The 27,965-nt window shown below is 39.9% G+C and overlaps 2 protein-coding genes across 2 annotated transcripts in view; one reads left to right on the forward strand and one right to left on the reverse strand.

Moving 5' to 3' along the window:
* nf1b (neurofibromin 1b) overlaps positions 1 to 27,965 on the forward strand; it is a 78,048-nt gene that overhangs the window by 17,086 nt on the left and 32,997 nt on the right. The window contains exons 18-36 of the mRNA XM_052115908.1: positions 2,982 to 3,228; positions 3,345 to 3,418; positions 3,697 to 3,780; positions 5,048 to 5,389; positions 5,789 to 5,928; positions 7,719 to 7,841; positions 7,941 to 8,024; positions 8,733 to 8,849; positions 8,929 to 9,110; positions 12,419 to 12,630; positions 13,038 to 13,199; positions 13,285 to 13,388; positions 15,954 to 16,089; positions 16,612 to 16,674; positions 17,584 to 17,742; positions 18,595 to 18,692; positions 18,766 to 18,912; positions 19,231 to 19,377; positions 20,147 to 20,257. Coding sequence (XP_051971868.1) covers positions 2,982 to 3,228; positions 3,345 to 3,418; positions 3,697 to 3,780; positions 5,048 to 5,389; positions 5,789 to 5,928; positions 7,719 to 7,841; positions 7,941 to 8,024; positions 8,733 to 8,849; positions 8,929 to 9,110; positions 12,419 to 12,630; positions 13,038 to 13,199; positions 13,285 to 13,388; positions 15,954 to 16,089; positions 16,612 to 16,674; positions 17,584 to 17,742; positions 18,595 to 18,692; positions 18,766 to 18,912; positions 19,231 to 19,377; positions 20,147 to 20,257 — 2,732 coding nt within the window. The remainder of the gene's footprint in view (positions 1 to 2,981; positions 3,229 to 3,344; positions 3,419 to 3,696; positions 3,781 to 5,047; positions 5,390 to 5,788; positions 5,929 to 7,718; positions 7,842 to 7,940; positions 8,025 to 8,732; positions 8,850 to 8,928; positions 9,111 to 12,418; positions 12,631 to 13,037; positions 13,200 to 13,284; positions 13,389 to 15,953; positions 16,090 to 16,611; positions 16,675 to 17,583; positions 17,743 to 18,594; positions 18,693 to 18,765; positions 18,913 to 19,230; positions 19,378 to 20,146; positions 20,258 to 27,965) is intronic.
* On the reverse strand, positions 22,815 to 26,778 carry LOC127635696 (oligodendrocyte-myelin glycoprotein-like). Its single transcript, XM_052115909.1, has 2 exons — positions 26,584 to 26,778; positions 22,815 to 24,824 (listed from the first exon to the last, which is right to left on the reverse strand). Exon 2 carries the CDS (start codon positions 24,809 to 24,811, stop codon positions 23,564 to 23,566), a length of 1,248 nt encoding a protein of 415 aa, XP_051971869.1. The 5' UTR covers positions 24,812 to 24,824; positions 26,584 to 26,778; the 3' UTR covers positions 22,815 to 23,563.

Below are 27,965 nucleotides of genomic sequence, written 5' to 3' on the forward strand. Positions count from 1 at the left end.
TGAATCTGGGGGTTTACTGGTTCTTTTGCACCTTTCTTTAACAGCTTCTGGACCTCCGCAGATAGGGAAAGGGCCTGGTGGGGTTCTGAACCACTGTGGGTTGAGTACTTGTGCATAGTGGGGGTCTGTGATGGAACTGAAGACAGTAGCTCTTCTCAAGTGTGTCAAGGGGCCACCTGTTATCTGTAACGCTTCTCCAATGCTGTAGTTGAGAGGTTGAGAAATGACCCGTCACAGACCCTGAGCCGTCAATGAGAAACCAAAGAGCGGTTTCATTATCCCTGGGGAGGGGGACAAACAGGTTGCCAAAAATGAGAACAGGTCCCCTCACCTCTCGACAAGGGAGCGCAAAGTCGAGCAGTCTGCTGTGAAGGCTTGTAAGACTACCCCTGCCTGCGCTGTAGCGAGATCGCTTGGCAGACAGACATCCGCTGTGATGACAGACAGGGCAACTCACATTGTGCTCAATATGTTGGGAGACTTGGCCGCACACGCTCTGCATTCAAGAGCTTCCTGGATGGCTGATCCAAAAACCTGTCCAGGCACTATCTGTAGCTGGTGAAGGCTGTTACGGCATGCTTCCAGAAGTTTAGGCTGTGCTATCCAAACTTGTCATCTAGCCTGCATAATAAACCCAAAGGCCTTCCCACTAGAGGGATTTGTCAAGCAACTCTGAAGCGGTGCTGTCAGGTGGGGCAGCAGTCATGGCGGAATGAAGTGCAAGTAACAGGTGGGCCATGGAATTCCCTACCCGACTCAAGCCTGAGACTGCATTAAAGGTCCTGACCAGCAGGTCATCAGTGTCATCATTACGGGTTGGGGCAGTGGAGAAGGAAGATATATACAGTATATTGCTCTTCTGTAGGCATATTACCAAAGCCCTTTTACTGAGCTTCAGCCATTGCCACTAGCGTATGCGCCACACGATCAAGCCTGGGTGAGGGAGCTGATCGAAAAAAAAACTACCTCCGGACAGCTTGGAATTAGGAACTCCTCTGGCCGGGAGACTGGATGGCACAAGAGGTTTGAAGGTCCCAACACATGAGAAGGTGGGTGAAAATTAATCCTGACTAGTGCCATCTTAAACGTACCTTGCAGTGAAAACACTACTGAAGGTGCAGTACCATGGAGGTCTGAGACATCATCACTATTGGAATGCAGAGAATGGAAATGGAATCATCCAAAACGGGATAATGGTCCTGCTCAGCTGTAACCAATGAGTCCTGCTAGGGACACAGTGTCCAGTTCCTCCCTGGAAAAACTGGACACCGGCTCGCACCGGGGCAAGGGAGAGGCAAATACACGCTCTTATCCCCTCAGCCGCCAATAAGGTATGAATGCCTTGAACTGTGTTTGTAAGCTCAGACACTCGGTGAGCTAATGTAGCAGAGGAGGTCTGTTTTTTTTCTTTGAAGGCCCTTCAGCCTTAATAGCTGGACGCTAACTGCTGGTCTGATGAGTGGGTGTCCTGGTTGGAATACTCTGAAAATCAGGGTCCAACTTAACATGTCGATGCTGCCTTAACTCCAAAGGCATTAAACTACACTCAGGGAAGGGATCTATTAAGGCCTCTCTGAGGTGTTCAATGTCTAGATAGGTAGGACATTGAATATGGCCATCCATAAGATCCATTGGGCATGAACAGACGGAGCATGAGGCAGCCATTGCTCACCTATATAATAAATGGAGAACCCTGGTCAACCAATGGGTTAATAATTAAATACCAAAATATTAATCCAAACAGCAACAAAGAGGCGCTGTTTGTTAGTGTAAAGCAGTTCAATGGAAAGGAGTCGTCGAGAACCGGCTTGGCAATATAAATAATATTTTAATGATAAACTTAAACAAAATACACAAACACACACATGACGGATATGTCCGTAAACAATCTCTCTCTCATCGCACCACTGTCCACAATCGGCCTTTATCCCTCTCGGAGGCTTAAATAGCCTGATAAGGGACCGGGTGTGTATAATCACGACCCGGCCCCGCCTGCCGCCCCTGTCACAGTTAGTAAGCACATTACCACCGTTGTCACGGTAACTGCACATTACACTGAATGACGCTCTGGTCTACCAGGGAGCAACCGTCAGGCAATATATTGTAACGCGACAAAGCGGTATCAGTAAGAACCCTGGTTAACCACTGAGTTCCTGATAAAAACACTCACCTCAATATCGCTGGTTAGTGAATGCCTCTAATGAAAAACCCTGGATAAAAATTGGGTTCTCTAGCACTTGATCCACGTGGTCCAACACTTAAGTCTGGTATCTGAATCCGATGAAAATTGATATATAATTCCTATGTGTAAATCCGGTGTATTTTCCCGAGACACAGCTATCGTGGGGAGCAATTTGCTAGTCCAAGAGCTGTGCCCTCTCAAACAAGCTCTCTTATAAACTGATAATACACCAAAACTGATATACTTTTAAACAGTAGCTTGCTACATTACTTGCTTCAATACAAGTTTAGCTCAGTCGACAGCATTTGTGGCATAATGTTGATTACCACAAAAATGTATTTTGACATCCCTTGTTTAGATAAAAATGCAAAAACCGTGTTTACAATAAGCACTTAAAATGGAAGTGAATGGGGCTTGTCCATAAAGATTAAAGGGATAGTTCACCCAAAAATTATAATTCTCATCATTTACTCACCATTATGTCATCTCACACATGTATGACTTTCTTCTTCGGAATAAAAACGGAGATATTTTTGTAGATATATGTTGCCAATACAATGAAAGTCATTGGGGTCCAACATGTTCAAGCTCCAAGTGTAAAGTAAAGTTGCTTTGCATTGTGGAATACCCTGTTAGGCAGTGAGATCTGGTTATATACTGCACATTTTGACAAAAGTAGTAGGTCATCTTGGTATTCCATGCATTCAGAAAACAGCCATAGTGTGCAAAGTATTTATAATGCAAAACAAAGTTATGTGCTTGTGTGAACATACCTCCTTTTTTGTTTGTTTTTCTACAGGAACGTGCCTCTGCAGGCAGCAACATCGCCATCTGCAGGCAGGCCCAGACCAAGCTGGAGGTGTGTCTTTACATGTTCTTGTGGAGTCCAGATATGGAGGCAGTTCTGGTGGCCATGTCCTGTTTTCGGTACCTGTGTGAAGAGGCGGACATCCGCTGCAGTGCAGATGACATCCCTGTTCAATCCCTCCTGCCCAATTACAATACCTTCATGGAGTTCGCCTCCTTCAGTAATATGATGATCACAGGTGATGAACCTGTCCGAACACTGATATTTGAGAATGTTTTATTGTGAGTGAGCTTATTGGCCACTACTAAAGGCTAGCATAAGCATTCTTATTTTGTGATTTTCTTTGTTTCCTAGGTCGTTCAGCTCTACAGAAGAGAGTAATGGCTTTGCTCCGGAGAATTGAGCTGCCTACTCCAGGCAATACAGAGGTTAGAGGTCACACATTTACACCTCTACTGCCATTGGACAGTTGTAGAGTCATTCTGTGCAGCTCTCTCTCTGTCTGTCTTTGAACTTCCTCTACTTCCTCCCTGCCTTCAGAATAGTGATTTTCTTCCATTTGTATTTTTTATAATCAATGTTTGATCACTGAATATGTTAAACTTGATTTGTTTTCCAGTTGTTATGGTTGGATTACAGTTAAGTATTTGTGTGCTGTTTACACAAGCATTAAATAAAAATTAACTTTATTTTGTTGTCTTTCTAGGCCTGGGAGGACACACATGCTAAATGGGAACATGCAACTAAATTAATATTAAGCCATCCAAAAACGAAACTGGAGGACGGTCAGGTCAGAGCCAGCTACACTCGCCACCTTTAATGGGGCGCACATATTTATCATTAAAAAGAATGTTATGTGTTACAAGGACTTGGACATACGCAACCGGTCAAAAGTTAGATGGATGCACATACTCATTCTATTTTTTGTCCTTATTCCACATCTTCAGATTGATCATTTTAGCTTGATCAATCAGGCCATTGAAAATGTTTTGTTTGATTGGAGCTTGTCTGTTGAACTCTGAGAATACGGGCTATATTGCGCAACCTTTAAAGGAATATCTCACTCAAAAATGAAAATTCTCTCATCATTTACTCACCCACATACCATCCCAGATGTGTTTGAATTTATTTCTTCTGCTGAACAAAAAATGTTTTTGAAAAAATATCTAAGCTCTGTAGGTCCATACAATGCAAGTGATTGGTGGTCAGAACTTTGAAGCTCTAAAAAGCATGTAAAGGCAGCATAAAAGTATTCCTTACAACTTCATGGGTTAAATCCATGTCTTCAGAAGTGATATGATAAGTGTGGATGAGAAATTAATATTTAAGTAATTTTTTTACTAAAACTTCTCTTTCCTGCCAGTAGGTGGCATTATGCACAAATACCCCCCAAAAAGAAGAGCTCTTAGGGGATAGAAGAGTGCTTAGGGGGACGGTTTAAAAGTGTAGATTATAGTAAAAAAAAAAGATCTGTTTCTCACCCACACCTAACTTATCACTTCTGAAGACATGAATTTAACAACTGGAGTCATATGGATTACTTTTATGCTGCCTTTGCAGTATGTGCTTTTTGTGCTTCAAAGGTTTGTACCCTGTTTGAGGTCCATTGAATGGACCTACAGAGCTGAGATATTCTTCTAAAAATATTTGAGTTCAGCAGAAGAATATGCATTTGGGATGGCATGAGGGTGAGTAAATTATGAGAGAATTTTCTTTTTTGGGTGAATTATCCCTTTTACATTTCCTTGCACAGATAACATTTAAATGTGTCTATTCAGACTGAAAGCACTACGATTAACAAGCATTATAATTTGAAATTGATATATATATTTTCCAATCAATTCAAATACGTTTTACTCCAGACACATTAACGTCTATGCTATATAAAGTCTAACACATTTGTCCAAGTGCAGACACGATGATGACCCCTAAGCAGATCATAAATCTTCAATTGAATCAAGTGCGTTCGGATTGTTGATTGGTAGTGTATAAAAATATGAGAAAATATTGGCTGTTTACATTTATAAACGCATACAATTCTGTGTCTTGCCCCTCAGGAATGGATCAATATGACAGGTTTCCTGTGTGCGCTGGGTGGTGTATGTTTGCAGCAGAGGAACATGTCTGCTCTCGCCACCTACAGTCCTCCCATGGGTACCTTGAATGATCGCAAGGCCTCTATGGTGTCCATGGCCTCGTGTGAGGGGAACCCAGAGACGCCGCTGAGCAGGTTCCTGGACCGTCTGCTATCGCTGATGGTGTGCAGTCACGAGAAGGGTCATCAGATCCGTACTAACATCAAAGACCTGGTGGGGCTGGAGCTCAGTCCGGCGCTCTACCCGATGCTGTTCAACAAACTCAAGAATAGCATCAGCAGATTCTTTGATGCCCAGGGACCGGTGAGTGAGCTCTTCACAATTTATTCATCTACAGTATCAACTTATATTATGTCATCATCTCAAGTCGTTTCAAGCCTGTATGACTTTCTTTCTTCCATCATATTCAAAAGATGAAAAATATTCTGGTTGTTTTCCCTGTAATGCACACAGCATATATAGGATGTGTCAAGCACTAAAAATTAAAGGAAAAAAAGCACCTTAAAAGTAGTCCTTACGACTTATTTGCTAATATATTCCAAGTCTTATGAAGCCATAAAAATAGCTTTGTATGAGGACCACACCATCATTTTTTAGGTGTACTATTCCTTTAAGGCATATAGCACCAAAAGTAATGCAACAATCTAATGTATGTCACATGATCGCACAGAATATCTTAGGCCAGTGTGATCATATGTTTAGGTGCCAATTAATAAAACCAACACGCAGTTTGTGGAGCAGACCATCGCCATTATGAAGAATCTTCTGGACAACCATACAGAGGGCAGCTCTGAACACCTGGGTCAAGCCAGCATTGAGACCATGATGCTCAACCTAGTCAGGTAAGTGATTTACTTGATTGTGGCATCTTTGCCATTCTCTTGTTATCATTAAATATTTCCATATATATTTTTGTCTATCATAGTTGTTGAGCTTTTAATGGAAAAATTCACCCAAAAATTCAGTCGTTATTTACTCACCCTCATGTTGATCCAAACCTGAATGACTTGGGTGGACAACATGAGGGTGAATAAATGATGACCAATGATTTGGACCCTTTAAAGGTGCGCTAAGTAATGTTTTGCTAATAAAAACAACCTGGTCTCAGTCAACATGGACTTTATTACAAAACTTGTAATATGTGTCTCTATGTACAATTCCCTGCAGTTTCCAGGTGACATGAACACTAGTGTCACTTTCACTCAAATCACAAATTTTTCTCTCTAGGCCCTGCTATTTTATGATATTGACACACTTTTACTCCTATGCATAATTTGAAAAACCATACATTTAATTCTTGCATTACAGACCCACCTACATTTATATACTTATTCCGACATGATTAGCTTGCACGGTAGCTCACCTCATAGTGCGTTGGGCTCTAAGTCGGAGGATCACAGTTCAAGACCATCATGAACTCAAGCTGATACGTGACACGACAGAGTCATAGAAGTGCTTTTCATTTCGCTTCAGCATTTTAAAACACTATTGGTTAGGTTTAGGCAAAGTTTTAGGTTAGGTAGGTATGTTTTAAAAACATCCTTCTAAAATTCACCTTAAACACTTGTCTGAATACAACACCATTTTACTCTCTTTTGGAGCCCCCAGTTGGACATTTCACTGGAAAACTGCAGCCAAACGTATTATAAAGCATGTCAATTTTAATTGCAAAAATGTTGTCATGTTCACGTAAATTTCGTGTGATCAGGCTGAATAAAAAGTTATACACAGATATACATGAATAGCATTTTTAAGAAATATGTTGAAAATGACATGAGATGAAGACTCCAGTCACATCAAAAACCCAATAAAAGCTGTATAATTTTACATGGAGCGGGTCGACCCCCCCATGTTCACTGCCATGTTGACAGCACATGACAACCTGTATAATGCAATTGACTGAGTTACTACCACTAATAATGACAATAATAATAATAACATGTTTACTTTGTACACTGGCTGAAAGTGCTATATAATCTTAAAAGTACATAGAAACAAAACAAGCAAACCAAACAATAAACAACAAGCACAATATGCTAACAACAAACAACAACAGAGCCTGAGTCAACAGTATAGTCCAGATTGATGGTATCAGAAAGAGTGTGATCCACCAGACAGTCCGAACAGATTGAGTGCAAGTGAAAAGTTAAAATGTCCAAACAAGAGGGTGTAAACAACAACGCCCTGCAGCTCTCATGGCTCTGATCATGGATAAACTGCGCAATATAAAACATCAAGCGCGACCACACAGTGTTGTTCAGCCGCCAAAGAGATTGCGAGTGTCGGGTGTCTGGTCACAGTCCAGCGGGCAACAATGCAAAATTTGTTTGGATTCAATCCAAGAATGTCCACAATAGGAATGTGTGTAGAATGAGACAGAAAAACACACACTTAAAGTAACAAGACAGAAGAGAAACAAACATCTCTGGTGTGTACCGACAGCACTTAGTAAACAAACTCCCAGTATCCAGGACGATGGGTGTCAGTATAGAGTCCAAAACCACATGTTCTAATGGGACCCATGGGATGAGTAAGAGTCAGCTAAAAACTTACTAAGTGCACCTTTAAAAGAGATATTTGAGGAATTGTCAGTGAAATTGAACTGTTTATGTGCCTGTTGGTATGTTGGCAGGTATGTGCGCATCTTGGGCAACATGGTCCATGCCATCCAGATTAAAACCAAATTGTGCCAGCTGGTTGAAGTGATGATGGAGCGCAGAGATGACCTCTCCTTTTGCCAGGAGATGAAGTTCAGGTACAACAAAACCCTACTGAAGCCCTGTTGTATATATAATAATCAGATTAGCCTGTTGTGTTATTGCACTAGAGACGCATAGATTTGTTTGTGTCTCAGGAACAAGATGGTGGAGTATCTGACAGACTGGGTGATGGGAACATCCAACCAGGCAGCTGATGATGACGTCAAGTGCCTCACCAGGTAATACACCATAAACATTTCATGAACATTGGATGTTAAAGTTCACCCAAAATAAAACAATTCTCATAAAAGTAATCCATAATACTCTGATGGTTTAATCCTTGTCTTCTGAAGCAGTCTAATCGATGTTGTGGGAGAACAGACCAAAATATAACTCCTTTTTCTCTAAATCTAGATAGTAGTCTCCTTGGCGATCATAATTTTTAGCTCGATTACACTTTGCATGAGTCAAGCACTAAGTAGTGTAACCAAGGTTGAAATCATGATCATTCCCAGAGACTGCAATGGCAAGATATCCAGTGAAAAAGGAGGTACATTTTGGTTTGTTCTCACCCAAACCAACTGGATCGCTTCAGAAATTATGGATTACACCAATGGAGTCTTATGGATTACCTTTATGTTGCACTTATGTCCTTTTAGAGATAGAGAATTTGGTCATCATTCACTTGCATTGTATGGATAAACAGACATCATATCTCTGTTAAAATATAATCGTTTGCGTTCAGTGGAAGAAAGAAAGTCATCCTAGTTTGAGATGAAAGGTTTTTGGGTGATCTGTTTCTTTAACTTGTATTGAATGCAAGTAAACACTATTTTGGATAAACGGTATATGATAGGTTTTAATGTCAGGCTGCACAAACCAGAACATGACTTTGTGTTTGGTAGATGTCTTATTTTAGCTCTGAGTTCTGTGGTTTTCAATAACAGGGATCTGGACCAGGCAAGCATGGAGGCGGTGGTGTCTCTGCTGGCTGGGCTGCCACTGCAGCCAGAAGAGGGAGATGGTGTTGAGCTGATGGAGGCTAAATCTCAACTATTCCTCAAGTAAGACCCTCACATCCCACACCTCATGTACACCAGTCTGGGGTTTAGTGCTCATTCCACCCCCTGCTGGCCTCCACAGGTATTTCACTCTGTTCATGAACCTGCTGAATGACTGCAGTGAGGTGGAGGATGAGGGGCAGCAGGTGGACGGACGCAAGAGAGGGATGTCCAGGCGGTTGGCATCGTTACGGCACTGTACCGTCCTGGCCATGTCCAACCTGCTCAATGCTAACGTGGACAGCGGCCTAATGCATTCCATCGGTGAGAGAATTTAGCTTGTTTGCCAAGGATGTAATAATAAATTCAAGATTGGGGGCGGAGAGAGTGTAAAAGTTTATGAATCAACCAGTGAGAAACCCATATTAATTGACCACTATTCTGAATACTGTGGGTGACGTGTCCCCTCAATCTCTGTCCTGGTTACAATCTTGCACTTTGCGCACACACTCACACCTCTAATTAACACTTTAAATTCATAAACCACTAAACTGACAACTTAACACACAATCCTCTAACGAACGCCTTCACTAGACACAAATGTCTAAACTGACACCTTTACTTTCACAAACCACTAAATCTACTCACAGAAATCTCTAAAATGAACCTCTTTGGTTACATTCGATTCTGTAGTGCACTTGTAAGCTGCTTTGAATGATATTATCTGTTATGAAAAATTTTATAAAAAAATACTCATATATATATATATATATATATATATATATATATATATATATATATATATATATATATATACACTCACCTAAAGGATTATTAGGAACACCATACTAATACTGTGTTTGACCCCTTTCAGCCTTAAGAACTGCCTTAATTCTACGTGGCATTGATTCAACAAGGTGCTGAAAGCATTCTTTAGAAATGTTGGCCCATATTGATAGGATAGCATCTTGCAGTTGATGGAGATTTCTGGGATGCACATCCAGGGCACGAAGCTTCCGTTCCACCACATCCCAAAGATGCTCTATTGGGTTGAGATCTGGTGACTGTGGGGGCCATTTTAGTACAGTGAACTCATTGTCATGTTCAAGAAACCAATTTGAAATGATTCGAGCTTTGTGACATGGTGCATTATCCTGCTGGAAGTAGCCATCAGAGGATGGGTACATGGTGGCCATAAAGGGATGGACATGGTCAGAAACAATGCTCAGGTAGGCCGTGCATTTAAACGATGCCCAATTGGCACTAAGGGGCCTAAAGTGTGCCAAGAAAACATCCCCACACCATTACACCACCACCACCAGCCTGCACAGTGGTAACAAGGCATGATGGATCCATGTTCTCATTCTGTTTACGCCAAATTCTGACTCTACCATCTGAATGTCTCAACAGAAATCGAGACTCATCAGACCAGGCAACATTTTTCCAGTCTTCAACTGTCCAATTTTGGTGAGCTCTTGCAAATTGTAGCCTCTTTTTCCTATTTGTAGTGGAGATGAGTGGTACCCGGTGGGGTCTTCTGCTGTTGTAGCCCATCCGCCTCAAGGTTGTGCGTGTTGTGGCTTCACAAATGCTTTGCTGCATACCTCGGTTGTAACGAGTGGTTATTTCTGGCAAAGTTGCTATTCTATCAGCTTGAATCAGTCGGCCCATTCTCCTCTGACCTCTAGCATCAACAAGGCATTTTCGCCCACAGGACTGCCGCATACTGGATGTTTTTCCCTTTTCACACCATTCTTTGTAAACCCTAGAAATGGTTGTGCATGAAAATCCCAGTAACTGAGCAGATTGTGAAATACTCAGACCGGCCCGTCTGGCACCAACAACCATGCCACGCTCAAAATTGCTTAAATCACCTTTCTTTCCCATTCTGACATTCAGTTTGGAGTTCAGGAGATTGTCTTGACCAGGACCACAGCCCTAAATGCATTGAAGCAACTGCCATGTGATTGGTTGATTAGATAATTGCATTAATGAGAAATTGAACAGGTGTTCCTAATAATCCTTTAGGTGAGTGTATATATAATAATTAATACATTAATGTGTGTAATTTTTCGATGGTACTGTATAATATTTTGTCGTTTCCTAGCTTAAAATGCACAGTAAATTTTAAGTAAGCCATTTGTAGGTTGATTGTGACTCTGTGGCACTTTCAAAATATTCCTGTTTGATTGAGCAGCCCATTCAGACTGCCACTGCAACATTAGCTCAACCAGTAGTGTAAATTGGGGGCGGGGCCATCTGTTTGTGTTGCCAATTGCATGATTTTGGGGTAGGATTATCTGTTGGACCACCAATGGATGACGTAAGGGAGTTTTCTAGAATCTGTTTGAAAATGGGAGTTTTGTGGCACCAGTGATACAGAAATTACACACTTCTGTTGTAAACCCCTAGTTATATAATATACCTGATAATAAATCAGGGTCCCAAGTGTCCTGGAAAACCTGGAATTTGGCAGTGCAGTTTTTCAGTCATGGAAAAGTCATGGAAAATTAGAAAAATACCTAAATGTCCTGGAAAATATTTAAGTGTAATATATAATAACTGTTTGACTGTGTTGCTAACAAGGTTTTTGTTACATGTACGAAAACATGGTAACGATCGGGACTCGGAATAGGAGTCAAATATTTTGTCACTGCTAGTGGCTGCGCATTGTGAAACAATGTCAACGGCTAACTGTCATGAACAAATATCTGTCACGTACATTCTCAGCTCATCTCTGATTTGCTCCAAAAAAATTATTTAGCATTGATATGGTACAAAATACAATTTATTTGTTCCAACATTGCTGTTGAAACATTTGAGTTATAAACTTTAGAAAAAGATGACAGTTGGACCGCTGATTTTTTGGAAAATGAATTCACACCCTGAGTTGTTAGAGTGGTGAATTGGCCTTCAGACCTCGGGATATGAATTCATTTTCAATAATTCAACGATTGGAGTCTGCTTATACTGTGGTTACCACATGCAGTATGTGGGAAAACATGAACGGAATCACAGAATCTAGTCATGAAGATGGAATTAACTATAAAACGCAGAATATCATGGAATATGACATATTTGGACAAAAAAATTATGTTTGAATTCACAATTAATCAAGTTACAATTGTCATATGTCCTAGTGTGATACTTAAACTGCAGAAGTCTGTGATTTAATGAAATAAATGCATAATCTGCAAGTCATGCATGCTTAAATATGAATGTGCGATACCACTCATACACTGAAAACACCTCATCATGATCATCAAGATGTGTGAGATGACAGAGAGCAGAGCACTCTGAAGTGTGCAGCACATACAGACTGTATTTATTTAATTTAATCACATCTTTAGGAGAATTAATAATCACACTGGGCCATGTAGCGAACTGCATATCTGGAGATTAGAAACTATGATCAAAAACACACGGAAACACCAAAATAAAAGGTCAATTAACACTTAAATAGACATGTGTTTTTCCTTAAATATTTGGCACAAAAAATGTCCTTGAAATGTCCTGGAAAATTGTGACTTGAATAAAGTGGGAACCCTGTAAATGACTGAAGCAGATAAAAGCATCATCTTTTAAATACCTTCTCACACATACTTTAAAAAATATCTGCTGGTCTCTTGCAGGACTGGGCTATCATAAAGACCTGCAGACCAGGGCCACTTTCATGGAGGTCCTCACTAAGATCCTGCAGCAGGGGACGGAGTTTGACACTCTGGCTGAGACTGCTTTGGCCGATCGCTTTGAGAGACTTGTGGAACTTGTCACAATGATGGGAGATCAGGGGGAGTTGCCCATCGCCATGGCGCTGGCCAGTGTGGTGCCTTGTTCCCAATGGGTGGGTATATTTATGCAAATAATCTGCATAAAGCTACTCTTCTCTATAAAGTGCTCCAACCACTTAGTGTACAGCATCCCTTGAAATTTGCTGAATTTGATTCATTATGTTTCTTCAGAATTTGTTATGCTATGCAGTTTTGGCTTTTATATAACATTTAAAGTCTCTCTCTCTCCCCTATATCTATATTTGCGCTTACACATTTTATTTTATTTTTATACCAAAACCCGGAATATTATTATTTTACCGTCTTTGCAATAACAAGAATTTCCTGGAGTAATTGCAAATCTTTGACCTTTTTATCATAGTAAAAAATGCCTATGTAAATACATTTATTAAATAACACATATTCATTATAAACATCCAATCTAAATGGTTCTTTATTTAGTCTGGTGTTGGTCTTTCAGGATGAACTGGCCCGTGTTCTGGTGAATCTTTTCGATTCAAGGCATCTATTGTATCAGCTCCTGTGGAACATGTTTTCTAAGGAGGTTGAGTTGGCAGATTCCATGCAAACTCTGTTCCGTGGAAACAGTCTGGCCAGTAAAATCATGACTTTCTGTTTTAAGGTACTTTTACATTTCCTCTGTCACAATCTGGATCAGTTGTGGCTATGCATTTTCCTCTGTTTAACACGGAACCGCCTCCCTTCAGGTATATGGTGCCACGTATCTACAGAAGTTGCTGGAGCCGTTGCTCAGGGGGGTGATCACGGGTACTGAGTGGCAGATGTTGAGCTTTGAAGTGGATTCAACCAGGTATCTGTCTAGTTCACCTGTTAAAAAAAGTTTTTTATATCTTTTAATCTGGTCTAGAAACCACAAGGATGTTGGATCGAGCAGGAGCCAAGTGTGAAAAATATGAAAATATGTTCATAGACCAACAATTAAAAAATTAAACAGATGGAGTGCGAAAATGTGTTCTGTGTGATCGTCCCCTAAGTCTACATTGGATAGATTGATACACATGATTGCTGTGTATTGTAGATCAGTTATATACAAAAAGCTGCTTTAGAAGTTAATATATGATGTCTATTATTATATATATAGATATATATTTTGGCGGCCAAAAGTTTGGAATAATGTACAGATTTTGCTGTGATGGAATAAGTACTTTAATTCACCGAAGTGGCACTCAACTGATCACAAAGTATAGTCAGGACATTACTGATGCATAAAACAGCACCATCACTATTTGAAAAAAGGAATTTTTTAATAAAATCTAGACAGGCCCCATTTCCAGCAGCCATCAGTCCAACACCTTATCCTTGAGTAATCATGCTAAATTGCTCATTTGAGACCAGAAAATCACTTGCTATTATATCAAACACAGCTGAAACCTATTTGGTTTGTTAAATGAAGCTTAAAATGTATTTGTGTTTGAGTTGCCACAGTATTCAATAGACTGTCATGTCTTAAGATCAATATTAGGGCAAAAAAATAAACAGTTTTCTCTAGAAACTCGTCAGTCAATAATTGTTTTGAAGAATGAAGGCTATACAATGCTTGAAATTGCCAAAAAACTGAAGATTTCAAACAAAGTTGTAAACTAAAGTCTTCAAAAACAAAGGACAGCTGGCTCTAACAAGGACAGAAAGAGATGTGGAATGCCAGATGTTCAAATAAACAGGAGGATAAGTACATCAGAGTCTCTAGTTTGAGAAATAGACACCTCACATGTCCTCGGCTGACAGCTTCATTGAATTCTAACCACTCAACACCAGTTTCATGTACAACAGTAAAGAGAAGACTCATGGGTGCAGGCCTTATGGGAAGAATTGCAAAGAAAAAGCCACTTTAGAAACAGAAAAACAAAAAGAAAAGTTTAGAGTGGGCAAAGAAACACAGAGATTGGACAACAGATAACTGGAAAAGAGTGTTATGGATCTTAACCCCATTGAGCTTTTGTGGGATCAGCTAGACTGTAAGGTGCATGAGAAGTGCCTGACAAGACAGACACATCTATGGCAAGTGGTACAGGAAGTGAGGGGTGAAATGTCACCTGTATATCTGGACAAACTGACAGCTAGAATGCCAAGAGTCTGCAAAGCTGTCAATGCTGCATGTGGAGGTTGTTTTGATGAGAACTCTTTGAAGTAGTTTAAGAAGTTCTGAATTTTTTTTATTTTTATTGTGATAGTAATTTTTCATGTTATTAATGTCCTGACTATAAATTGTGATCAGTTGAATGCCATTTTGGTGAATAAAAGTACCAATTTTCTTTCCATAAGAGGAAATCTTCCATAAGAGACAATCATCCATTCGGTTATCTAATTAGCCAATAGTGTGGCAGCAGTACATAAAATTATGCAGATACGGGTCAGGAGCTTCAGTTAATGTTCACATCAACCAGGGGCCTGGGTAGCTCAGTGATTTTTGACGCCGACTACCACCCCTGGAGTCACGAGTTCGAATCCAGGGCATGCTGAGTGACTCCAGCCAGGTCTCCTAAGCAACCAAATTGGCCCGGTTACTAGGGAGGGTAGTCACATGGGGTAACCTCCTCATGGTCGCTATAATATGGTTCTCACTCTCGGTGGGGCACGTGGTGAATTGTGCGTGGATGCAGCGGAGAATAGCGTGAAGCCTCCACACGCGCTATGTCTCCGCGGTAACATGCTCAACAAGCAACGTGATAAAATGCACAGATTGACGGTCTCAGACGCGGAGGCAACTGAGTTTTGTCCTCTGCCACCCGGATTGAGGCGAGTCACTATGCCACCACAAGGACTTAAAGCACACTGGGAATTGGCCATTCCAAATTGGGGAGAAAATGAGAAAAATCAACAACAACAACAAAAAATTCACATCAACCATCAGAATGGGGAAAACATTTTATCTCAGTGATTTGGCCATGGCATGGTTGTTGGTGCCAGATGGGCTAGTTTGAGTAATTCTGTAACTGCTGATCCCCTGGGATTTTCATACAGAACAGTCTTTAGAGTTTACTCTGAATTGTGCCAAAAACAAAAACAGCAAGTGAGTGGCAGTTCTGCAGACAGAAATGCCTTGTTGATGAGAGAGGTCAACAGAGAATGGCCAGACAACATTAAAACCACCTGCCTAATATTGTGTTGGTTCCCCTTGTGCCAACCTGCATCTTGGAGTAGCATTCTGAGATGATATTCTTCTCACCTCAATTGCAAGGTGCGGTTATCGAAGTTACTGTAGACTTTGTCACTGTCTGGCCATTCTCTGTTGACCTCTCTCATCAACAAGGCATTTTCATCCACAGAACTGCCGCTCACTGGATGTATTTGTTTGTATGTTTGCATGTATGCATGTAAATATATTATAGTATATTTTGTTGTGCTGTTTCTGCAGACTGGAGAGCGGTGAGAATTTGGAGGATAACCAGCGTAATCTGTTACGGATGACTTATCGTTTCTTTCAGGCCATTATCAACTCTTCCTGCGAGTTCCCCCCTCAGCTCCGCAGTGTCTGCCACTGTCTCTTTCAGGTAAGACTAAAGGATCCTGCACAAGTGCTTGCTTTAAACACAGAGAACCCAATATGTGGAGTTTGTTCAGGCCGTTATTGAGGACGTTTGTATACACATATTCTTTGGATCTGTGATTGTGTCACTAATGTCAAATATCCATCAGTTTATATGACACTGTGGAGATTAATTACAATTGTTTCATTAAACCATTTAAATATTTAATAGTTTCAATAGAACATTTTAAACAGGTTTATTCAAAATACATATTTAACATCAGTTCTACACTCTTTTTGGTAACCGTTATCAAAGCATAACCAAAAATACTTACAGTTTACCTTTTTATTTAAACCATTTTAAAGTGCAATTATGATATGCACAAATGAATAAATGAGGTTGCAAGAAGCGTGCGAGGACCAGGCATTTCAGGCTCTGCGGTATCCTTGGGCGCCAATTCTGTGCAGCGTTGGTTATTAGGGAGTGTGTGTATGTGTGTGTGTTAGCTTGTGCTGTGACTTGTTTATGCTCATTTCTGTCCTGTAGGCTACTTGTCACTCTCTCCTGTCTAAAGCATCTGTCAAAGACAGAAAGGAAATGAGAAAAGCAGTAAGTGTGAATGACAGGTGAATCTGCTTCCTGTCCCAAATCACTTTATTAATCTTAGGCTCCTGTGCACCTCTGGCCTGCTTTACTATCATTAAATCATGTCTACTAATATTCTGACTTCTGGCAAGATGAAGTTTTCACTGAATGCCCTTCTTAGCATCACCACCTGGAAAAGACAATTAGTTTGCTCCAGACAACATCTTTGCATGGGCCCTGGTTTCAGGACCGAGGGTTGTTTATGGAGGCAATGATTGCAGCGGTGCTTTGTGAATAATGCAGACTTCACCCCTTCCTAAGTGCCAGAATGTTTTCAAGCCAAATGGTTATCTAAAACTTTATTCTGAAGAAAACACATTTTCGCCAAGCATCATTTTAAAGCTTTTGCTTTCCTGTCTTCTTCTCTAACACTCTTAAAGGTTGCTATCGAGGACATCTGCCATCACCGTTTAACTGCTTAAAACAGCTGTCTACACTTTAATTCATTAACCTCTGGTGCCATTTCATTCAGATAGTTCCCTCACTTCCGAATCAGTTTATAGTTAGTAATCTATGTATCTATGGATATTTTATTTTGGACGCTAAACCCTATTATGGTTTAGTTGGTGTATGGAGGTTTACGGTCATCCATTTAAATCAGCAGATGTGAGAGGTTTTGTTATTTTTTGGGAACTATCCTAATGAAATGGTACCATGTTACTTCAGCCATCAGTGGCGGATTTAGGCATGGGCGACATGGGTAGCCGCCCAGGGCGGCATCTTTTGGGGAGGGCGGCACAGTGCCCGGTCAACAACTTTGGGGGCCTGCTGAAGCGGGTTTCACCCAGGGCGCCATACAAGCTACAACCACTACAGTCAGCCATAACCCCCAACTTAGTTCTTCTTATGTGGATGTGTGTGTCTTGGTTTCAGGTGGTGAGTCAGCGTTTTCCTCAGAACGGGATTGGAGCTGTAGGTAGCGCCATGTTTTTGCGATTTGTGAACCCGGCTATAGTGTCCCCCTATGAAGCTGGTATTCTCGACAAAAAGCCTCCACCCAAGATAGAAAGAGGCCTTAAACTCATGTCAAAGGTGAGCTCATACCACTCACAAAAACATGCCCATGAGAATTTTTTTTTTTTTTTTGCGTAAGTGAAATGAAGCCATTTGTTGGACCATTTAAGATTTTTTGCATTGTGACTTGATTATTTTCATGACAATGAAGCACATCCACCCAATTCTTGTTGCTGTGTTTTTTGTGATTCTCATTATTCTGAATGAGGATTCTCAATAGATTCTCATTACTGTAATACATCATTTCTTTACAGTAATTCGGGGTTTGTTGACATTACATCATCATGGCAACAAAGTTGTAAAATTGCTATAACTTCACACAGAAAAAGTGATTTTATCACACTAAAATCATGTTTACATGCATATTCCTTATGTCTTGTGGCTATACTTTTTTGAAAAGGGAGTATTTTAACATTCAAAAATTGGCCCCATTCACTTCCACCGTGCTTCACTGTAACCCAGATTCTTCCTTTTTTTTAAAGAAAAGGAGGGACAAGTCAAAATACATTTTTGTGGAAATCAGTTTTATGCCACAAATGCTGTCAATTGAGCTTAACTTGAATTGAACCCGGAAGATTCTTTTAAGGTTTTTAAGCTGGTTTTTGGAGTATGTTAGCTGGTTTGTTGTTGCTCCAAAGTGATCTGCCAGCTTTAACCAGCTTGACCAAGATGGTCTTCCAGTCCAAAACCAGATTCACTGGCTCGAAGTCCAGCTGATCTAACATCAATAAATGGCCACCTTGAACCTTCTAAAAACCATATAAAACCTGCTACCTTTTATCTCAGACTGGCGTTAACTGGATTTTCTAGCAGGGTTTATTAACTCGCTAACTTCTGGTTCATTTAATCTAATATCTTGCCCATCCACAGATTCTGCAAAGTATCGCAAACCATGTTTTGTTCACAAAAGAGGAGCATATGAGGCCATTTAACGACTTTGTGAAGAGTAATTTTGATGCAGCTAGAAGGTAAGAAATCAGAGATATTTTCAGGAATTGGATCCTGTCATCAGCTCATCCGAGCCTTTGGGTTTCCTTCTAGATTTTTCCTGGACATCGCCTCTGACTGCCCAACGAGCGACTCTCTCAATCACAGTCTGTCTTTCATTAGTGATGGCAACGTTTTGGCCCTGCACAGACTGCTGTGGAACAACCAGGAGAAAATCGGCCAGTATTTGTCAAGTAACAGGTGTGAGAATGGTGTTAGCATCCAGCTCATGGGGTCACTATCAAAACAAATGTGATTACATGTGCAAAAGCAGTTCGGTTGTTTCCTGGGGATGGCCACTTGCAATAGATTTATAATTTTTTCATCCAGAGCCCTTTTCTTTCTAGTCTGAAAGAAATTGATTACTGAAATTATTGTGTATTTCAGAAAAAGAATTCCAGTTATTTACATAAAAATGTCAGGAATGCATTGCATTTATATTTCATGTCCATCAACTTTTTAGAGAAACCATGAGGTTGCAACATTTTTCAATGATCACTTTCATTATTATCTATTCAGGGACCATAAAGCTGTGGGAAGGAGACCCTTTGATAAGATGGCCACCTTGCTTGCTTATCTGGGTCCTCCAGAACACAAACCTGTGGCCGATACTCATTGGTCCAGTCTAAATCTCACCAGCTCCAAATTTGAGGAGTTCATGACCAGGTAAAATCTTTTCTGATTTAAAGCTATAAACTGAACCGTTTCTATGATAACTTGTTAATACACACCTGCCGTTGTTACCTTAAAGAAATAATTCCCCCAAAAATGAAAATTCTCTTATCGTTTACTCACCCTCATGCCATCCAAGATGTATGACTTTCTTCTGCAGATCACAAACAAAGATTTTTAGAAGATTATCTCGACTCTGTTGGTCCTCACAATGCAAGTGAATGGTGACCAAAACTTTGAAGCTCCATTGGTTAAATCCAAATCTTCAGAAGCGATATGATAAGTGCGGGTGAGAAACAGATAAATATTTAAGTCCTTTTTTTTTACTGTCAATCACCACTTTCACGTACACATTCTTCTTCTTTTGTTTTTGGTGATTCACATTCTTCCTGCATATCGCCACCTAATGGCAGGGAGGAGAATTTATAGTAAAAATACCAAAATATTATACCAAAAATATTGGTTTGTTTCTCACACACAACTATCATACTGCTTCTGAAGATATAGATTTAATTACTGAAGTCTTATGGATTACTTTTATGCTGCATTTATGTCCTTTTGGAGCATCAAAGCGTCCACCATTAACTTGCATTACATGGGCATTCAGAGCTGAAATCTTTGTCTGTGTGCCACAGAAGATATTCGTACCCATATGGAATGGCATGAGGGTGAGCAAATGATGAGAGCATTATTATTATTTCTTGATGTGCAGTATCTTAGTATGTCAGTAAAAGGTTCAGAGCTATTTCTGTTTTATCCTTAGACACCAGGTGCATGAAAAAGAAGAATTTAAAGCGCTGAAAACCCTCAATATCTTTTATCAGGCCGGAACCTCAAAGAACGGAAACCCTGTGTTTTACTATGTGACTCGCAGGTAAGGCGTCACTACACTTGACCAACTGGCACTAACAGACAAACACAAAAGTTCTTCTTGTCCAGAGTTTACCGTATTTCTAATTCAAACAATAACAAACTTCAGGTCCATAGATTTAGCTTTAAGTATGTTTATTATATTTTACAAGTATGGCAATCATTTTAAAGAGCCTGACTGCCTGTTTCAAATTGGTTTTAAAAACTTGAACTTTTCAGGGGAATTGAATGGCTTAATGGCAAATGGCTTACTACAACTTACTTATAGACTCTAAATATTAAGGTGGGACAGGAGAAAGCTTTTTAACACCACAGAAATTACAACACTATGAAGCAAAAATCTGATTGCTTCGTGAGCTCAGTAAAATCTACAAAAGTTTCATAGCATTTTCAGAAGAGTCTCTGGAGGAACCTAACACTCTCTGAAAAACCTTGCATGCCCATGATTGTCTATGCATAAAGCAGATGGGGACCAAAAGTTTACCGGATTGCTGCTAGGTCGCTGTATCATCTATAATAAGCTCAGGGGCATGAACATGGGCAGAAGCTTGAAACCGCCATTCATGGAGGAAGAGGAGCCATTGCTGGAAAGGATGATAAAGTGATACTTGTTCTGTTCTGTGCTGTGCTGTTGGTGGAGTTGGATGAAGCTGTGTTGTTCATGTTCTGGATTGTGCTGTAGGGGAAATCGAGTGACAAAGTACTGTTCGTTTTCTGAATTATGCTGTGGGTGTTATTGAGAAACATGGTGTCACTCTTACAGCCATTTCTCCGATCTGAACAATACAAACTAAAATCATGTTATTACAAGAGTTCTTCAGGTTTATATTTGTAGCTAGCCCAACAGGGTAAACTTTCTGTCCCAGCAATCATCTAGTTGATTAGTTATTTTTTCTTTTTATATATATATATATATATTTCTTTAAAAAAAAAATAATTTCAATACATTTAGCAGTGGTTCTTGAATTAGTGTAATGTAAGCATGCTAAGCAGTTTGCATAGGAAACCCTATTGGAAAGCCCCCTTTAAAACACCACAGCTACAGTCTGAGGGGCTGTTCAGAATGAATGCGCTCTTAAGCTAAAAACAGCAAGATACAAAACGCCCCATACACATTCAGACATATTTTTTTTTTAAAGTGCCTCGATACTCCTGCATTCTGTTCCATTCCGTTGCACTCCATCAAGCTGATTTTAAAAGGAAGAACACATTTTATGTGATTTGTCACCTGAGAAACGTGTCCAATAAGGGTCAGGTGTACAAACCAGCCTGATTATTTAAGGCTTCCAACTAGTTGATTTTAAAAACATGTACTGTAATTTTGCACACCCCATAGCTAGGCAGAGGTATCTAAAACATGTATAATACAATCAACAAACTTTATTTTGAGAAAGTTTGTAGAAGATTGCATTAAAGACCAACTCGTAAAATTCTGTAGAACAGGGTTTTCCAACTATTTCTTTTGCTCAGTAAACCCCTTCAAGTTAAGTTAAAATGTAAAAAAATAAGCAAAGATTCCTTGGGTACATACCTTCAGTGTTCCCAGTGACTGATGCTGTTTGTTTAACCTCTGTGAGTGGTGATGTCTCTTTAACATGCTGATGCTGTTAATAATGACACCAGCATAAGAAGTCACATGAATGGGACTTTTTGGAAAAGGAGGCTCAGCAATGTAGATCATGCTGGAAAGATTGTCTTTTGTTTAACAAATACACTCACCAAACACTATTAGGAACACTGTGGTCCTAATAAAGTGCCCAACATGATCTGCTGTTGAAGACCATCCACCTCGTGCATTCTGAGATGCCATTCTGCTCACTACAATTGTACAGAGTGGTTATCTGAGTTACTGTAGACTTTCTGTCAGTTTGAACCAGTCTGTCCATTCTCAGCTGACCTCTCGTATCAACAAGGTTGCGTCTGCAGAACTGCCGCTCACTGTATGTTTTGTAGAGTATACTCTACACTGTTGTGTGTGAAAATATCAGGAGAATCAGCAATTACAGAAATACTCAAACCAGCCCTTCTGGCAACAAAAATAATGCCACGGTCAAAATCACTGAGATCACATTTTTTCCCATTCTGATGGTTGATGTGAACATTATCTGAAGCTCCTGACCTGTATCTGCATGATTTTATGCATTGCATTGCTGCCACATGATTGGCTGAATAGATAATCACATGAATAAGTAGCTGTACAGGTGTTCCTAATAAAGTGCTTAGTGTGTGTATTTTATTTTGTTTTGCATGATTTAGCATGATATCATCTGAAGGACTGGCTTGAGTTTGAATGTTTTCCAAATTTGGTATGTTTATAGTGATAACTTGGTTGTCATAATGGTATCTAGTTACATTAGAGATCCAAGCAGAGTTTTCCTAAATTTTTAGAAAATTACTGTTATTACATTTAATTATTATTATTATTTATTTTTTAAATAGCAATAACTTTGTAACAGTGATGTGTAAAGTCATCAAACAGATTAAAATTCCACCATTAACAAATAAATAAATGGGGGCGTGCTTTTTAGTTTGAAACTTTAAACGGTTTATTTGTTATGTCTCAACTACTTAACACAATTAGGCATTCAAAAGTACTCCGTTATAACACACTGGACATCTCTTGACTCCTTGTTTGGTAGCTAAGGCATTTTTCCTTTAAAGATTGTGAAATTAAAGTTTGTCCACATAACATTAACAGAATTTGTTCACTTATTTTATTTTTTAAATGTTTTATTAACATTTTATGGGAGAAACAACAAAGACATATGCATTTAAATAGAATAGAAAGAGAATAATTTTTAAAGAAACATAAATTTTGCTAATCTGAAATGATGTGGCACCCTTGTCATTTAAACATATCAACCAGCTTATACTGTGAGACTATTCTTGTGTATTTTATGTCGTATGAGATGTTAGCGAGACTAATATAGGGTTCCCACGGTCATGGAAAATCACTTTAAAATTTAGATTTCCAGGCCTGGAAAAGTCATCAAGTAGAGTCATGAAAAGTAATGGAAAAGTAATTGAAAATTCTAAAGTAAAATTTTCTACTAGTTATGCTCCACTCTAAAGTATTGTATCAGATAGAAATTGCTCTTTTGTGAGTGCAGGCTCTATAAAATTATTATTATTTTTAAAATTCTTATCCAGTAATCATAAGCATCTGAAAAAATCATTCATTAAATGTGGGAACCCTGCTAATAACAGAAAATTCAGAGAATATTCTTCTAAACAGTTATCCTTTTTAAGTGTCTTTGAAAATTTAGATGAAGCAGTTTTGAAGAAGGACCCTTTGACTTTGTTGGACCCCTCAGAGACCTTGCATCATGGCCATTAGGAGGAGAGTACTGGACATTGTTGTGTAGAACAAGCCAGACACTCGTTCTGAGCTTGTGCTTCTACCAAGGTTCTGATTGGCCCTCTTCACGCTCCGGGTTCGGAGAGTGGTGGTCCTACGTGTGGTGGAGATCATGATCTCATTGGTGGTGAAAAAGTCTCCTGTCCTGACTGGGCCTTCTGTAGTTGTATGGATGTCTGGATAAGGAACCTTTGATGTCGAGGTAAAGAAGAGATTGTGCCTGAAGGATTCATGCTCTTCTGGGCTATAGGAGGCCGTTTGGTCATCCCCAGTGTGATGTGTGTTTAGGAGTGATGTCTTGGACCAGAAGTGTGTGGGGACTGCTTGTATGGATGGATAGTTTGGCTCCTTGGTTCCAAAGATATATGGTAACAATGTGTACGTGCCAAAGTGCCAGCTCTTGGTACTAGAGAGGTGAGCTTCCCCACAGGTGTGCCAGGTGTGGCAGGGGCAGCCCAAAACTCTGGCAGAAGTGTGCTTGGTCCACACCAACAGGTGGCTGATATTGGCCGATTCTTCGCAAGCCCAGGGGTTGTCTCCTAGAGTGATGAGCTTCAGACCTTGCAGATGCTCGAACACTCCTTCACTGACAGTGGTGAAGCGATTTGCGTGTAGGTAGAATTGCGTCAACCTGGATAGCCGAATCAACGACCCCGGCAGAATCTGAGCCAGAATGTTGTGGGATAGATCCACCACATTCAGGTTTTGGGGCATGTTGGTGGGTACTGTCCAGAACTTGTTGTGGCTGAGATTGAGAGCCTTCAGGTTAGGGAGCGTGTTGTTGATAAAAACCACACGCTCCAACTTGTTGATGGACAGGTCCAGAACTCTGAGGTTCCACTGGTATGCTGTGTCATCCTTGTTTAGTACACGCAGACGGTTCCCCGATACATTGATTTCCCACAACGCCCGAGGCAGTGAGGCTGGTAAGTGAAGCAGTCGGTTGTAGGAAATGTCCAGGATGCGCAGGTGTGTGAAGGAGCTTAGGTGGTGGTCCAGATCAGATAGCCGATTGTGGGTCAAGTTGAGGGACTGAATGTTTCTCTGCAGGCCCACTGGTAGGTGTCTAAGACCCCTCCAGGAACAGTCAACAGTCCGTTGGCTCTCACTACACGAGCAAATAGTGGGACATTCTGTGTATACTTCTGTACAGATAAACTGCAGTAAGAGTAGGCTGAGCAGCACAGCAGACAAATGCATCTTCAGGGTGTTCCTGTGGACAACAGCATGACAGAAGTTTTTTTAAATGAGGTGTCTCTAATACTAGAACAATACTGAACACAGTACACTTACGAACTACATCAAACATTGAGATATGCGCAGATAGTATCTTATGTGTATTTAGATCAGTGTATTGGTGGCCTTTTCAAACAGTACAACATTAGTGAGTCTGATCTTAAAGTCACACTGAGGTGCCTTGAAGAGCCCTGTTCGATTCTGTTCAATACTGTTTTGACGTATTTCCTACTGAAATAGGAATTGGGGACGGGACATGTCGAACGCCTCTTTCCATTTTTAAAAATAGGCAAATAAATGGTTTATAACTAAAACAGCAACATCCAATAAAACATTTTTTTTTTTTTAAATAAAGTCATGGTGACTTTGTCTGATTTTAGTGTGTCTGAATTTCAGCTAATCTTAATGTATTGACTGATTAGTGTGTCTGAATGCAAGTCTGATAAAGTGAGTGACAACTGAGTCTGATTAGAATGACGAGGAAAGTGAGTCTGAACATCGGGAGGTCTGATGACTGAGGGTCTTATTATAGTGAGACTGAACTAGGGCTAAACTATTTGGACCAAAAAATCGAATTATGATTTTTTTTTAAATATTGCGATTGCGATTTGAACTGCAATATGATAAACATAAATAAAAAATGTATGATTTTAACTCAAATTAAACTATATTTTGCCCATGCTTTACTGCCGACCAGAAATACTGTTCTTACACAATAGGATTTTTACCCTTGAGTTCTCTTAAAAAGAAAGAAACTAAATAAATATATAAAACAGTGAAACTGAGGGAAAAACATCACAATCACATTGCATCTGTCCTATGTGTACAGCATACCGAACCGAACTCCCGAGCACTTCTTTTACTCAGGGCTTCAGATAGATATAATTTGTGTGTATCGAGCACAAATCCGCTCTGAAATCACTGAAAAACATACACTGACACCGTTTACATGTGTTCAAGGAAGCAAAACACATTACAGACAAAACAGCAGCGCACATAACCAGAGCAGAGTGGGCAGCGTGTTCAGACTATTTATTTATTTAATTAAATCAAAGCGCCCCTGGTTTAATTATCGCACTGGGTCATATCGCGATTTCGATTTTATTTCAATGAATCATTCAGCCCTAGTCTGAAATTTAGCAACACAGTCCCATTAACAATGATGAAAGTGAGTCTGATGACAGAAGGTCTGATTATAGTAAGTGATGACAATTAGTAAATTAACTTAAGCAAATCTAATTATTGTAAGTCGGATTATAATGATTATGATAGTAAGTATGAACCTTACTGGGACTGACAGTGACTATAGTGATGTTATAGTGATGATGACACCTACTCTGATTATGGATAGGTAATTGCAGTGTTTTTTAATATTTTTATTTAAGTGTATTTGGATGCTGTGCACTTGAAATTTGTCACATTTGTTCTGCTTCTTGTTGGCCATTCTGGGATTTGTCAAAGTAGCAGTATCAATTCTGAGTTTCACAATCAGTATTACACACGCGCGCTTATGCCGAGATGTGGAAGCTCTTCATGCAGTATCTCTGCAGATCTGACTGCAACTCGTTCTGCAGGATTTTATTCAAGCATGTACTTAGAAAAAAGAAACTCACTGTATAAATGTTGTGCTATATAATATGCTTGATGTGTGTTATATCACAGAACAGGAAGATAGATCTATGTCAGTGTTTGTGATCTTTTCTTAGGTAAGCCATTTTGCAATGTGAATAACTTACCTTTTCCTTGGGGTGACTCTGAGCTCCTTTTTTCCTGGCCTTTTTCTGTTGTTTAATGTCTCCACATTTCTCACCTCTTTCTTTCTTCTTTATTCTGCAGATCAGTGCAGTTCTACCTGGTTTTTCTGTGGTTGTTCTGTTTCCTGGCTTTTACTGCAGTAAAATCCAGATCCTGTGTATCTCTGTGCAGGTCCCTCTCTGGTATCACTCTGGTAGTGGAGGCGAGAGAGACCGGCAGGGAGGGGGCTTGTAGTAGAGGAAATTCTGCTCTGGTACAGAAAGAGAGAGAGAGGAAGTGCTGACTCTTTTGTCTCCTCTTTAGTATTCCCTCATTCAGCATCCATTTCCTCTGCTTTGTTCCCTCTTTTTCTTTCTTTCTTTCTATTATTTTTGCTGCAGGATAAACTCTTCTGGACTTAAATATAAAAAATCTGTCATAATTTATTCAACCTCATATTGTTCCTAACCCATTTGACTTTCTTCCGTGGAACACAAAGGGTGATGTTAGACGGAAAGCCTCAGTCACCATTTAATTTCTTAATATGGCAAATAGATGCAATGAAAGGGAATACTGACTGTGGCTAAAAGTTTAAATGCTGTGGCACCGGCCCACTACAGTAGCATTGGTGTAAATTTGGGTTGGAACTATCTGTTTGCTGACCAATGGAAGACAGGTTGTGTTCAGGAATCCTGTTTGAAAACAATCATTATTTTTGGAATTCTGTTTGTTAACACAAGTGCAGAAATTACACACTTTAGCTTTAAGTGGAGTAAAATTCTTAGCACGCTTTTTTGGTTAATTGTTTTGAAGGTTCCTCACCAAGTTCTTCACCATGTCAATGTTCTTGCCTGGCAGGTGTGTATGTGTGTTCAGAACAAAAGTGTGCTGGTGTAGAACTCTGGAAACCTTTTCTCTGCCATTCTCCAACTCCCTCTTTTTCTCTCCCTGTTTCTTTCTCAATTGCTTCATTCTTTGAGAGCCTGCTAATTCTGCCCAGTATTGCCACATCCTCTGCCTACTAATGTGGCTTTGCTCTGTGTTTGTGTCGATAGATGATGCTGTATTTTTGTGTTGGTATTGTCAAAGAGCTCAGCTCAAGCATTTGCACTCAGCTCTTATTTTACATGTGCTGTCCAGTTTATCTCTTAGTTTATTCATTTGTTCATCTTACACCACACAAACACAGACCCTAAGCCATTTCAATTGATTCTGTGCCATCTGCTCTAGTTCTAGTTTTTGAAGGTTCCTTTTGAAGGTTTGTTAATCTGGCACTTTCAAACAGGAAAATAAAGTCAGCCGTATGCCTTGTGTAGAAAACAATTTACTTGTGTATGACTTTGGGACCGTTCACACCGAACACATATTTGCATCCATCTATGCT

This window comes from Xyrauchen texanus, chromosome 43 (genome assembly GCF_025860055.1).
Source record: "Xyrauchen texanus isolate HMW12.3.18 chromosome 43, RBS_HiC_50CHRs, whole genome shotgun sequence".
Taxonomy (NCBI): Eukaryota; Metazoa; Chordata; class Actinopteri; order Cypriniformes; family Catostomidae; genus Xyrauchen; species Xyrauchen texanus.